This window comes from Neolamprologus multifasciatus, chromosome 23 (assembly GCF_963576455.1).
Source record: "Neolamprologus multifasciatus chromosome 23, fNeoMul1.2, whole genome shotgun sequence".
NCBI classification, from domain to species: domain Eukaryota; kingdom Metazoa; phylum Chordata; class Actinopteri; order Cichliformes; family Cichlidae; genus Neolamprologus; species Neolamprologus multifasciatus.
The window spans coordinates 26590661-26605743 of record NC_140460.1 but is presented as its reverse complement, the minus strand read 5'-3'; the positions used below and the strand labels follow the sequence as shown (position 1 = coordinate 26605743).

Here is a 15083-nt window from a genome sequence, read left to right as displayed (position 1 = left end):
AACAGTGTAGTTAAACAGACTCGGTGTCACAAATAACCTGTAAACGACTGTGCCATTTGGAGCCCTACATCCCCATCTAGTGGCTAAATATTGAAAAGAAAACAAATAAGTCTGTAAAAGTTCATCCACGAGGTGGCGTCGACTCTCAGAGATCTAAATACCACTGAGCTAAAATCACGATCACTATAAATTTACAAATGTTTTGACCTGGAGATCCTATTTGGAGTTAAAGCTCATTCACTCCAAAATAAATCTGATTTAAATTCCCCTCTGGTCTGGGAAAAGCCCACAGCAGAATCCAAAGCAGCATAAAATGAGACTTAATTTGGTTAATGACATTATTCAGCATGCCAGAACATTACATCTTTGTGTGCAATATATACTTGCACTCAGTTACACTTGTAAAACACATAAAGATCTGTGTATTTACAGGTAACAGCCTTTACCTGAACTCTGTGAATTAGGAATGGGGGGTTTAATTGACTTTGAATGTGGCTTGGTTGTTGGTTTGAGTATTTCAGAAATTATTAATCTGCTGGGATTTTCCATCTCTAGGATTTGGAGAAAGAGAAAATGTCCAGTGAGCGGTGGTTCTCTGGGTGAAAACGCCTTGCTGATGTCAGAGGTCAGAGGAGACTAGTCAGGCTGTTTTAAGCTGATGAAAGCAAAAAGTAACTCAAATATGTACTTGTTGCAACAAAGGTATGCAGAAGAGCATCTCTGAGCAAAAAACATGTTAAACCTTGAAGCAACAGCAGCAGAAGACCACATCGGGTATCACTCCTGTATTATATATGATTATTATATATAATTGTAAGGAGAAAAACCTCAGGAAAGCAAAGAATTACGGGCCCAGAGTTAATTCATGTACATGGGCGAATCCTGTGTAGGAAAAGCGCATTCACTCAGAGTTTATTATATACTGCCCTCTCACGTAACACTCATGGGTGGAGTACAAGTTAGGAAAAAACAACTTCTTATCTGCTGCTTGCATACGAGGCTGCACAGGATGCAACCTTGCAAGATGAAGATGGACAAGTTGATTAACGATCTTGTAGTGGGTTAGAACAATACATGTGGGTGTTATCTAAACTTGAGCAACTTCCTCATGTGATCACTTTGTTGCAGCTAAAGAATTTGCTGACACGCTATGTACAGGCATTACTGTGCAATTTAAATAAGCTTAAACATAAAGGTAATAAGGTAAAATCTTTTCACAATAATATTATACTATATTATATGAGCAGGAAATTGGACAACAGAAGGTCTGATGGTCTCCATTTCTGATGCAACATTTGGATGGTAGGTCTGAATTTGGTTTAAATGTGAAAGCATGGATCCATCCTGCTTTGTATCAGCATTTCAGGTTGCTCATGGTGTAATGGTGTGGGGGACTTGGTACCATGGATTACTGGATGGGAAATGTTTTGCCCAGGAGTCTCCTTAAGAAATCTAGTCCATAAGAATGACATTAGATACAACTGAGAGTACATAATAATAAGTACACATTACATTTAGCATTCTTATTTGCCACATAAGCTAGAAATGAGTACATCACAGGGACACTTACGTTGAGGTGGTTTAGAGACAAAGGTATAGAGGCAGAGCTGACATGGTGTGAACATGTGCAGAGGAGGGAGACTGGATATATCGGACAAATGATGTTAAATATGAAGCTGCCAGGCAGAATGAAGTGAGTTTACTAAAATTACTCTGACAATCAGCAAAGCTTATGTGATGATGTTCAAACAGGTTTTGCAGTCATAAGGAGGATCTTAAATCCAAGACTGAATTAACCCTAATTACCCGTTCCCATGGTAAAAATCCTGTGAACACAAACATCCTTCTATTCTCCAGTCTTGTTGGTACCTGTTGTACTGATTTGCTTCTCCATTAAGTTAATTACTCACATGAAACCTCATGTATTATAAAGTTGCCTTGGAAAAATCCTGCTAAGGCTAAAATGCAAGCAGTTAAATGAATTTACAGTGAACTCATCACTTGCAGCTCTTAGAAAGGTGAGAAAAGAGAAGCAAAAACTGTACAAAGTGTTGAGCAAACGACTGCAGTTTGAGGGGGGAAAAACTAAGAAAGAGGAAGTTTCTCTGAGTGCAGAGGCAGGATTGCCAAATATAGGCTGTTATTTTTATTCACTAAGCAAAATGCAGAAGAGAAAAGCCAGGAATCAGGCTTCTCAAAAGAAGCAGTGCAGAGTGAAGAAGTGTGCAGAGGCCCCTGTTTTATGGAAAGAATTCCATTTTAACATCACTAAAGGTTTTATTTGTTCATCATGTGACAGTTTTTTCTCCAGTCAGAGTGAAACTTGAAAGCTTCATTGAGGTCCAAGTTTATCTTTGTGATTCATCCTCAGCCTGTGATGTGTGTTTGTTTGCCCTGAGCTGCGACTTCAGGCACACTTCCTCTTCAGATTTGCAGCTTTATGGAAACGTACTGGTATAACTAAAGCTTACGCAAAATGTTATGTCTTTATTTTTAACACCTATGGTTACTAGTTATGGCTTTATAATGCTTCCGAATCAGAGCAGAGGCACTGACTGCCTGCAAGGAAAAAGCCCAGGGAGCGTTACGTTTATTTTACCTTTGTCACACGCCCAGGTGTGACTCACGCCTGGGCGTGATAGTGGGATTTGTGCACTTCTTTCAATAGTGGATTTTCTCAGTGAACTTGGAGCGTTACTGTCACCATGAAAAGGTACTGTAAAATCTTATTTTCTCTCTTTAAAATGCATTTAGGTCAGAACAAGTGAAGTGCGGCATCTCCTGACCCTGTTGGAGACAGTACAGCCAAAAAACTCGACACAAATTCTTTGCTTCGATGCTTCGTTTAACACACGGCTCTGTAGCGCGCCGTTGCCTACATTTGCGACTAAAAACACTCTGGAGCCAGAGTCTTCCTCCACTTCCGCTTGTTTTACACAAATCTGCAGTAAGCCTCCAGAAGTTCTACTAAAATATGCAGAAAAAGAACTGGAAAGAACTACAAAAATAGATTTTAATAAGGCATGTACATAAAATTAAAGGGTTTAGTTGTTATTGTTGTTGTTAGAGATTTTAAATATTGCAATTTTAAAATGGAAATGAGCAGTTGATATTGAAAGACCTGTGTTTTTTTCCCTTTTGTTTATTTAATATTGCTCATTAATAAGACAAAAGTCATTCTTATCTGATTACTCAATTAATCGATAGAATAATCTATAGCTGCAGCCCTGGACATTAGTACAAGAATTATAAGTAAAAAGCATTTAAAAACATCACATGTATAAGCAGCCTGTCACAAACGTTAATCCAAATTACTTTTTACAGCATAAACAGTTTGTAACACACACTTTCGATTTGTATAAATCGTACATATCATAAATGCGACAATACTAAGGTAATTATTAATGAGCTTGTGTTCACTTTGATGTACCTCAGTCAAGACAAGGTGCCCCACAAGACAAAGTATCCTTAATACAAACTATTCAGGCTTAATTTCACATTTAGTTGTAATTAGTTTTGGGGAGTAATAATAAAGTAAAACACATTTTTGCTACTCAGTATTTCTAATATAGATAGAAACACTTTGGTGTAGAATAAATAGTCATGAGGAACTGGTAAGTGTTGTAAAACTTATGGACACTTTGAGTGGCCAGTAGCACTACATAAGTGTGAATATATTAAGAGCTTAACACCGAGCAAGAAAATAATCTAACAATAAATTAGAATCCATTTATTGTGAGCTAACTAAGATTAAACTAACTAAAATTAAAATAGAGATCAGAAGAGGGGGTGGGGGTCATCATTCATAAAAAGTAATCTGTGCTGCCATTTCAGTGAGTGTGGAAAACATATGTGCAAGTCCAATATATGCAGGGTCTTAATAATAAACTAATAATAAACAACAAACTCCATGTTCTGTTTCTCCTTTACAGGCATCAAAGAAAATACTGATGATTTGATGGATAAGAATTTAAAAGGTATTTGCTTCTTTTGAGGAAATATAATTAATATTGGAAGCTCTGACAACACTTTCAAAATATGTGTTGAATTTAACAATATCCTTGACGTGTTCTAGAAAGCAATCTTTAGTCTCAGCTGATTTGTAAGTTGGGTGTATTTTGTATAAAGATATGAGCTCCACCATGGATCTTGTAGAAGGGAAAAATGATGGGATCCTTCCCTCTAAAAACACTACACCGGGGGAACTTTGTGGGCCCACTGAAGCTCAGAGGTAAGTTACTTGTGTTTCTGACACTTACACACTCACTGGCCACTGGCTTAGGTACACCTGTTAAGCTGCTTATTAACTTGTATCTTATTAACCAATCACATGGCACCAACTCAATGTATTTAGGCATATAGACACAGTGAAGACGATCTGCTACAGTGCCTGATGTGCAGATGCCGCTCAGCCCTTTTCAACCAGTACTGACGTATTAAGAGGCTGTCATTTATCTGTATCCCCCATAACTTGATCCTGCTGAATAATTTGCCAGCACTATTGTCAGTGAGCTGTGAATGACCGAGAATGAGTAAATTAAATCCATAGTAAAAAAGAAATTTAAACCGGGTCAAGTTGAACTACAAACACCACCAAGTGTGGTTCAATTTCTTACTCTTAAAACCCCAAAATTACTTTCCAAAATATACACAATGCTTTCTAAAATGGATGAATCAATATCACTTCCTATTGCAAAATGGGAAGCGGATTTATCAGTTAACTTTGAGCAAAACTTCTGGTCTCAGATTTGCTTAAAAACCTTTCATTTAATTAGAAATCCCAGTCTTCAATTAATTCAATACAAAATACTACATAGAGTGCACTATACAGGTCATTGGATGTTCAAGATGGGCTTTACGTCTACCAACAACTGCTCACACTGCCAAACCAATTCACCGGACAATTATATCCACGCTCTTTGGTTCTGTCCACCGCGCAAGATATGTGAAGACTTATCGAAGTCCCTTTAGTGTGTTTGTTGGGCAGCTTAGATAATGTCACTACAGAAAAGAATATAGCCCATATGGTTTTCACTGCCCAGGGCCCAGCCCTGGCGCAGGGTGCCACCAGTGCATCGAGCCACCTGGGGGGCTCTTCAACTGGTGGGGGAGGCTGGATCTTGCAGGAGGTCTCCTCTCTTCAGGAACTCACTCTGCAGGAGGGGGAGATATAGGAGAGGTGGAGGAAGACCTCAGCCTGGGCGTCTATTGTCTTGTGTAGTCTGGAAGATGAGTGGATGACAGGGTGGGTGCAGTTTTCTCTGTGGTGGGGGTCGGGTGGGCTGTCCCGGGCTCTGTGGGGCCAGGCGGCACTGCCGAACTGGGCCCCGGTCCGGATGGGCCTGGGCCCCCTTTCCCTGGCGGGTTGCAGAGTGTGGGGGTGCCTACTGGGGTCAGTGGGGGAGCTGGCCCCATGGAGGGGTCACTTGCCCCTCCCTTCCCTCCCCATCTCCAGCTGCCTCTTCCCGCTCCACCACAATCACCCACACATGCAGGGCCTTGGGGTAAAGGTGTGTCACCAGGGTGCAGGGGATGCATCCCCCCACCTCTGTCCCCTTCTGACTGCCTGTGCCTCAATTTTATCTCACAACTTAGACATTCACATTACTCACACTCTCATAACACATACATATAGTATCTTGGGGGTGGGCAAGCTACACGGAATCCAAAAGACCATCAGGGTGTACACCTCACCCCTGGCGTCGTTGCCCACCTCTCAATTTTAAATACATGTAGACATTGAGAGCTATCAGGAGGGGCTATGCGCTTACCTGCTGCTCTCTGGCAGGTAGCTCCATGCCCTCCTGGGTTTTAAATGCATCTTAGAACACACATGCATCAACACTACATATGAGCGGGCGGAGGGAGGTTTGGAGTCTTCACACACCCCCGTTCTCTGCAGCCTGCTGGAGCAGGGGGCCAGGAGGAGGAGTTGGCCGTCCGATTGGGGTCTGGAATGTGGGGCCTCCCTGCTGCTGCCGAGTCAGGGCAGTCTGCTTCTCTCCACCCCAGGGAAAAGGGTAACATTGCCTGGGTCTGGGTGCAGTTTCCCCCTCCAGGGGCAAGGGTACCTAGACCTGGGGTATAGAATACACTTGGGGAGTGTGATTGTGTGTACAGTGTCTCTTTATGTCTGTCTCCACGTTGGGTGAGTGTTGAGTAATTACATATGAGAGCATGAGGGTGGGAATGGATGTTTGTATCTGTGTGTGCCTGTATGTCTGTGTCCATATGTCAGGTTGGGTATCAGACGCCACCTCTCTGGGGACATCTCAGGCCCTCCAAGATATGGAGGCCTATCTCCCCCACCACTTCCTCTGCCAGTGTCAGACGCCCTCAGACATCGGTGCGTTGGTGGTTCTTTGTGTCCGGGGATGGGCGTCCAGGTACGCACCGGCTCACTCCTTGGTGGTTGCTTGTCGGGGCTTGGAGCCTGCGGCTCGCTCGGGCCACTTCGGGGGTGGGGTGCCCTCGGCCTCTTGGCCTGGGGCTCGGTCACTCTGGCACAGTTGGCTGCCGGCGGAGCTCACGGGCACGTCACTGCAACCCCCCTGGCTTCTGCTCCGCAGCTGCTGAGTGACCCCTCATCTGGGGCTCTCCTCAGCTCTTTCTGGGATAGTGGCGCAGCTGCCCCTCTGTTGGTCTTCCTTGGTCTCTTGTGTTCTGGGGGCCTCTGGATGTCTGGAGTTTTGATCTCCTCCATACCTGCTTCATGCCCTGGAGGACGGGGCTGTGGCTCCCCACACCCTCTAGCAGATCATTACATGAAGGAACCTTTTAATACAAGTGCGTTCATGCTCACAGGTGTACAAACGGGTGCTCACAGACACAAACTACACCCTTTTTTGGCTCCTACCTCAAAGCACACTGTGCGCTGTCGATCTTACGTGCTGCACAATAATGTTTAATATTTAGTATTTACTGTTATATTCCCATAGATCATCATGATGTTGTTTATTATGTTGCTCTTTTTTTTCTTCTGCTTGTTTTCTCTTTTTTCTTTCTCAACAGGTGATCCAGGTGATTGATATATGTATTTTTTGCCCTTTATCCCCATCCCTCTTCCCCGCTGTTTTTCTGTCCCTCTTTCTTTCCCCCCTTTCTTTTCCCCAGACAAATCTGTCCCGTATTTAGCAAGTGAAAATAAAATAAAATAAACAATAAAAGGTGAATCAAATAGACCATTACAGCAAGGCTGGGATGGTCCATTTGGTAAAGTAAATCTGTTGGGCATCTTTCTTCGCCTTTAGACAATAATTCTGATGGCAAAAGAGCCAAACGGGACAGGCAAGAAAGAAAAAAAAGAAAAAGAGAGAATGAGTAAATGCAGCGCTGCAGTTGTGTCAGCAACGCGAACAATAGTAGACTCAAGACATAGGAATCTTGTTCAGATATGTTCAGGTTTTCCTACATGACTAGTGAGACTAACAACTCTCTTGTTTTGAAGCCAGGAGCAGCAGCAGACTAGATCAACTGCACCAAGCTCTGTTTCGATCAAGAGCAATCATTCAAAGGAGTCACCTCTTGCTTTTAACAGACAACAATCTTCTGGAAAAGAGTTAGTCCACTGCAGTATGTGCTACACTTGCATTTATTAAACTGTTTTTTGGCAGATATAATAACAATAATGCTTTTGTCTGGTGTTTCTCTGCCAGGACTGGGGAGGTGAGGCCTGGTTGTCCTGTATCCAGCTGTGATTCGGTCATGAGTGACCACTCCAAGGAGCCACCTCTTGCTTTTAACAGAAAACAGGCTTCTGGCACAGAGTGAGTTAGCGTGTAACTATATAACCTCAGTTTATTAACGTCACATCAAGTCTGTTAAGGAGCAAAGTATGTAAGTAGTAATGATTTTATGTTGCAGTCTAAACTTTTAACACATTTTTTTCATTTCATTATTCTTTATTCATTCTATTATTATCAGGACGTTTCCTCTAGACTGCACGTCAAAATGACTTGTGGCAACATACTGAAACCCTAAAACAAAACTGTCATAAATCTAATACTGGTACACGTTAAAACACTGTGTGTACACTGAAAATTGTTGGAAAACTAAATCATTTGATAAGAGTGCGCAATAAGAAAAGCACCATATATCATTATTTGATCAACAGATTCATTCATGAATTAATCTATTTATTGTAATTTACCCACTCCATTCTTTTCTTTGTAAATTTGTCATATTAAAAAGTTAATGTCATGAAAATCTAAAGCCAGTGTGACTGATACCAATAGAGCTCTCTAGATCCAATTAGTACTTATGGTATTAGTATAAAAGAAAGTAGTCGTAGTAATGGAAAAAAATAGTTTAAAATGTGTGATTTAGACTCTTTTTCTATTGGTTTCTGCACAGATTAAGTATTGTTAAGTTTTCTAATTTTGCTATTTTATTCATGCAGAATTAGAAGACAATGTTAATATAGATTTAAAAAATACTGAGAACAGCACAAGTTTAAAGATATTCGCTTTCAAGAGCAGGAAACAAATAAAGCAGCATATTGTCAGAGCTGTCAGCTCACGTTTGATTTTCCTAGTAATACATTTTTTCTGATAGAATTGTTCCTGAGAACATTCCTTCAGTGTACTTAACTAATTGTTGATTACTTTGAGATGTGTGACTCTAATGACAATTGATTTAAGTTTGTTTATTGAAGATTTTATTTTAATGTAATTAATTAAATTTTTATAATGATTTATATACATATGCATGTTGGCTCCATTCGTCTAAAAAGCAAAAGAGGCCTTGTTCAGTTCTGGGAGAACAACCATTTCTCTGGGAGAAATCCCTTGTAGGCTTCCTTAGGAAGAGCAAGAATCACACAATCTGCCAGACTTAATATGTGGAGCTACCTGCTGTGGTGGCCCCTTATCAATAACAAAACAGTTGAGGTAGCTTGCTAGTTATATATGTTTATCATTATTATGGCTGCCATATCATTGGTAGCCATATATGTATATATTTCATGTGGCACTTACTGAAAATACATTGAAGATCTTTGCAATCCATAGGATCAGTTCTCTGGCATTTCATTGCGTATTCAATAAAACCCTAAAATGGCAGTGAACCAAGTATCGAGCCTGTGGAACCCCGCAATGTAAACGTTAGTAATAATGGGGGGCTTTTTTGCGACTTTGCATTTTTATTACAAATTTTATATAATTTAATAATAATTATAATAATAATTATTATAATAATAATAATTATTAAATAATAATTTTAATTTTATAACTTATAATTTACACAGTTTTTCTACCAATTTCTGCACTTTATTTATGAATTATTGGATTCATTTTGTGCAACAAGAGAACCATGTTGAGAATGATCTTGAAGTGGCAACATGCCGGAAAACAATTTTCCAGTAAAATAGATTGTCATTCTTTATCAAAAAGAGAATTATTTTAGTGTAGTGTGTTTCATTTTTATTCACAGAATGTATCAGGACATCTCAGAGGTTCATAGTGCTTCATGTGTGGAGGACCATCAAACAGACATAGACTCAATATTTAAGGTAAATTTGTCTCAGTGTGCACTTAGCAAAATCTCAGCTGGTTTTTTAGTCAAAGTATATGTTTCATCTTTTTATATAATTTTTCAGTTGCTTGAGGAGAGTATTTTCACTTTTGTGAAAGACGAGTTGAAGCGAATGCAAAGGCTTTTAAAACCAAAGTGTTCAGATGGAGAAATGGACACCAATATGAATGAGGGCATGAGGAGCAGCAGAGAGGCATTTCAAAACATCGCACTGCACTTCCTGAGAAGAATAAACCACGAGAACCTGGCTGATTCTCTGCAGAGCAGTAAGAACATTTTACAGCTGCATTTTAATGGATAGTATGTGAGGAAGGAAGACGATGAGAAAAAGGAAACAAATATACAGTATAAAGATGCCCTTTAAACTTCACATTGAGCAGTTAATGCAGGTATAACAGATTAACGAGTTTATTATGTACTTGAAGCCCATTCATCATCACTGACTGATTGTCAGTTTACTGCTAATGCTTCAAGCTAAATGTTTTGACTGTGGCCATCTTGGTGTTATGAAACCACAGGTAACAATGGGGACAGTGACTATGGCCATAATCCTGTAATTTTTATTTTTTTGTACATGGCTAAGATCTCAGTCACACAGGATTCAAAGCTGAAGACAGTAAAAAGTGCAAAAGTTGCAGAGTTTAGGTCTTTGCATGTTTTTCAGTGATTAATTGCAAGTTTGTTCTTTGTTGGAAAGAATACTGCTTCAGCATTGGCTTCATATTTCACACATAGCTACAACAACCTTTTGTAAAAGTATCTGTGGTTTTAGTTTTCAAAATTGTCAGCAACCTCAACTTTAACATTATTTCTAACTTTACTTGTGAGGGTAAATTTGTATGTTGTTTTTGTGTGTTTATGCAGAATCCCCTGCAGTATGTCAGCGTAAACTTAAATGTAGTTTAAAAAGGAAGTTCCAGTGCTTGTTTGAGGGGACAGCTAAAACGCGAAACCCAACTTTTTTGAATGACATCTACACAGAGCTCTACATAACAGAAGAAGGGACAGGAGAGGTCAGCAATGAACACGAGGTCAGACAGATTGAAACCGCTGTGAGGAAACCGGCCAGACCAGAAAGAACGATCACATGTGAGGACATCTTTAAAGCCTCATCAGGTAAAGATCAGGCATGTAGAACAGTGCTGACAAAGGGAGTGGCTGGCATTGGGAAAACAGTCTTGACACAGAAGTTCACTCTGGACTGGGCTGAGGACAAAGCTAACCAGGACATCCAGTTCACATTTACATTCACCTTCAGAGAGCTGAACCTGCTGAAGGGTACAAATTTCAGTTTGGTGAAACTTTTTCATCATTTCTTTACTGAAGCCAAAGAAGCAGGACTCTGCAGCTTTGAGGAATTACAGGTTGTGTTGATCTTTGATGGCCTGGATGAGTGTCGACTTCCTCTGGACTTCCAAAACAATAAGATCCTGACTGATGCTCGACAGCCCACTTCAGTGGATGTTCTGCTGACAAACCTCATCTGTGGGAACCTGCTTCCTTCTGCTCGGCTATGGATAACTACACGACCTGCAGCAGCCAATCAGATTCCACCTGGATATGTTGACATGGTGACAGAGGTCAGAGGGTTCACTGACCTACAGAAGGAGGAGTACTTCAGAAAGAAATTTGGAGAAGAGGAGCAAGCCAGCAGGATAATCTCTCACATAAAGACTTCGCGAAGCCTGTACATCATGTGCCACATCCCTGTATTCTGCTGGATCACTGCTACAGTTCTGGAGGATGTGCTGAAAACCAGAGCAGGAGGAGAGCTGCCCAAGACCTTGACTGAGATGTACATCTACTTCCTGGTCGTTCAAGCAAAACTGTGGAGCATCAAGTATTGCATTGGAGCTGAGGCGGATCCACACTGGAATCCAGGGAGCAGGGAAATGGTTTTGTCATTGGGAAAACTAGCATATGAGCAGCTGCAGAAAGGTCACCTGATTTTCTATGAATCAGACCTGACAGAATCTGGCATTGATCTCAGAGTGGCCTCAGTGTACTCAGGATTGTTCACACAGATCTTTAAAGAGGAGAGGGGGCTACACCAGGAGAAAGTGTTTTGCTTTGTCCATCTCAGCGTTCAGGAGTTTCTAGCTGCTCTTTATGTCTTTCTGACTCTGACAAACCTTGGCGTGAATCTGTTTCAGTCTGAAACTTGGTGGTCAAATTTATTCAGGGACAAATCTAAGCTATCATACCTTTTCCAAAGTGCTGTGGACATGGCTGTACAGAGTCCCAATGGACACCTGGACTTGTTTCTCCGCTTCCTCCTGGGTCTTTCCCTGCCAACAAATCTCACACTTCTTGGTGGGTTGGTGACACAGAAAGGAAATATCTCTCTTGCCAAGCAGGAAACAATTGAGTATATAAAGAGTGTGATCAGGAGGAGTTTGTCACCAGAGAGAAGCATTAACCTGTTCCACTGTCTGAATGAGCTGAATGACCATTCTCTGGTTGAGGAGATCCAACAGTACCTGAATTCAGGAACCCTTTCCCCAGATAAACTGTCTCCTGCTCAGTGGTCAACTCTGGTCTTCATCTTACTGTCATCAGAAGAAGACCTGGACATGTTCGACCTGAAGAAATACTGTGCTTCTGATGAAGGTCTTCTGAGGCTGCTGCCTGTGGTCAAAGCCTCCAACAAATCTCTGTAAGTTTCCTGAAAAATGGGAAACAACTGCTAAAGAACTACTGCATTTAGCTTAATCTGCTGAAAATAAAGTAAGTCAGGAAATTATAATTTACTTAGAAATCAATGCATGTATATGTTTAAAAAATACAAATAGATTAAACAAAGAGAAAGCTAAAAGAGAAAAGCTTAAAAAGGAAATCATGGGATGTGTAAATACAGAAAGAAAGTAAAACAAAAATATGAAATCATACAACTTCAACTTGAACTATATTTTCACTATTTCTGATGAGTTTAATGACATACTGGCAGTTGATACAATTACAGCTTCAGCAAAACTCTATTATTGATCAATGTTCCTGATTCTTTCTAAGTAGTCTGGTTGTTTTGTTATGGAGAAATGCTCATTTTAATTACCATGAGATTTTGAGTCTTTGTTCCAGAGTTTCTGTATCTTAAATTTTGCTGTAATTTTTAGGAACGTTTTTGGGCTATTTAATGCACTAGGTCTGCATACATTATTTTCTAAATGTTCTAGCTGTGATTATAAAAGCTATGAAAGATGCATCCTCTATATGAGAAGGAAAGTTTTTATACAATTTACGCAGGATCTGAAATAACACACTGAAAATACAGAGCTGTTTACTTGGGTACTTAAAACCTGAATTTAATACCATAATTACTTTCAGTAGTTTCTTGTTGGTGACCACATGAACATGCATTTAATGCATGGCCAACATATAATAATACATTTTGGCAGATATCAGTAGATTTTTTTGTTGTGATTAACATTGCTCCCTTTTGTATGAATAATAAACGTAGGTTGAGTGGCTGTAATTTGACAGAGAGATGCTGTGAAGGTTTGGCCTCGGTTTTTAGCGCTCAGTCTTCCACTCTAAGAGATGTTGATTTGACAAACAACAACCTGCAGGACTCAGGACTGAAGTTGGTGTCTTCTGGACTGAAAAATCCACAGTGTAGCCTAGAAAAGCTAAGGTTTGATCAACACATTTTGGGCAAATTTTCACAGTCGTTTCTGCTGAAACTGCTAAAAATTGAACAGAAATGGTAAATGTCTAAACGAAACATGTTTATATTCATCTTATTACCAGGTTGAACCAAAACAATCTCACGGAGAAATGCTGTCAAGAGCTGTCATTAGTTCTAGAGACCTCTCATTTGAGAGAATTGGACTTGAGTTACAACAATCTGCAGGACTCTGGACTGAAGCAGCTCTCTGCTGGGCTAAAAGGTCCAAACTGTAGACTGGAAACACTCAGGTTGGGATATCCTATTTTACATATCAATTAACAATCTGTGGTGTGATATTTAAAATAATTCTGTATGTTGTGTTTTGTTTTTAAATTGTGCACTGATTTATATTCTTCTACAGGCTGATTGGTTGTAATCTGTCAGAGAAAAGTCATGATACGCTGTTTTTCATTCTCACCTCCTCTAATCTGAGAGAGCTGGACCTGAGCAACAACAACCTGAAGGATTCAGGAGTGATGCTCTTCTCTGAACAGGGAAATCAGCACTGCAGACTGGAAATGCTCCGGTTGGATTATGACTTATGTTAAACTTTTACGTTTGGATCTCAAAGTCATTAGGTTTTTTAAAATTAATTTTTGGTTACATGCTTATAATAAAATCTGTGGCTAACCTTCAGACTTGTGTTCTACAACAGAATTATAAAGATTTCAAGTGTCCCTGAGAAGGTGTTTGCTAGCAAGTACCCAATTCAGACATTTCCAGTTTTGGGGGATAATTAGCATCATTACTTCATTTACAGAAGCTTATTGATGATGTTCAAGTCACACAACTTGATATTATTCATTTGTAGCCTGAAATTTGTATTTTATTACTTGGAATTTATGTTTCAGAGATCATTAAAAATTGCATATTTTGTTCAACATTACAATCAACATAATCAAATTTATCTTTAAAAACAGATGTAAATTTCCAAAACATGTCCTGCAGAACTTATTTTGCAGAATCATCCAAAAGTAATTTCTTTTTTAAAATAATCTCTTTTAAAAGTAATCTCTTTTTAAAAATCCCATTGGCTTTTTTTTTTATTCAAGAGATGTGATGATAGAGACAGTGTGATGGCAACTTCCATCAAACTCTCTTGGCCTACACAAAACACGTTCCCAACGTCACTGTATCACATCCCATAAATGTTTGGTTTAAAAACATTTTAAGATATATCTTTTTATTTTATCAGATTGAGTCGAACTGGTCTCACAGAGCAATGCTGTCAAGGGTTATCATCAGCTTTATGCACAAAGGCGTCTAGTCTGAGAGTGCTGGACTTGAGTGACAATGACCTGCAGAGCTCAGGAGTAAAACTGCTCTGTGAGGGACTTGGAAGTCCACACTGTCAACTCCAAACTCTAAGGTGAGGTCAAGTTAAGACGTATTTGGCTACCTTGATTCTGCAACTGTGACATTAGATGTAATTGCAAATGCTTTGTCCTTTGGTAAAATGTTTCTTATTCATAAGATGCTTATTCATAAGTATAAATAAAACAGCTAACCTGGTACAGAGAACTTTTTGTTTGTATTTGATTATAGATACTGCAAATTTCTATAAAATTGACCTTTTTAAAAACATAGTCTACAATGCTCTAAAGTATACATGTTAAAGACCTGTATCTCATTTGTTAGGTTAACTCAAACCAACCTCACAGAGCAATGCTGCAATGACATCTCAACAATTCTTAGCTCCCAGTCTTCAAGTCTGAGAGATCTGGACCTCAGTAACAATGATCTGCAGGATTCCGGAGTGACATTTTTGTCTGCAGGACTGCATAGTCCGTACTGCATCCTGAAAACTCTCAGGTCAGATTTCAACTTGTAAACTCTTAATACTTTCTATACATAAGGTCGGTTTTGGTTATTTGTTACTTTTAAT

At 39.8% G+C, this 15083-nt stretch overlaps 1 protein-coding gene across 4 annotated transcripts in view; it reads left to right on the top strand.

The window, feature by feature from the left end:
- Positions 1 to 1271: 1271 nt before the first annotated feature.
- The window catches only part of LOC146491694 (NACHT, LRR and PYD domains-containing protein 3-like), a 21649-nt gene continuing 7837 nt past the window's right edge, over positions 1272 to 15083 (top strand). For 2 of the 4 annotated variants that reach the window (XM_085152537.1, XM_085152540.1), the window contains exons 1-12: positions 1273 to 3977; positions 4129 to 4231; positions 7448 to 7558; positions 7656 to 7766; positions 9430 to 9508; positions 9596 to 9797; positions 10396 to 12187; positions 12989 to 13162; positions 13279 to 13446; positions 13560 to 13724; positions 14394 to 14567; positions 14837 to 15010. In XM_085152537.1, coding sequence (XP_085008663.1) covers positions 3911 to 3977; positions 4129 to 4231; positions 7448 to 7558; positions 7656 to 7766; positions 9430 to 9508; positions 9596 to 9797; positions 10396 to 12187; positions 12989 to 13162; positions 13279 to 13446; positions 13560 to 13724; positions 14394 to 14567; positions 14837 to 15010 — 3320 coding nt within the window. In that variant the 5' untranslated portion in view covers positions 1273 to 3910. Of the gene's footprint in view, positions 3978 to 4128; positions 4232 to 7447; positions 7559 to 7655; positions 7767 to 9429; positions 9509 to 9595; positions 9798 to 10395; positions 12188 to 12988; positions 13163 to 13278; positions 13447 to 13559; positions 13725 to 14393; positions 14568 to 14836; positions 15011 to 15083 lie in introns of all 4 variants that reach the window. The other 2 variants (XM_085152538.1, XM_085152539.1) reach the window with 2 other exon arrangements.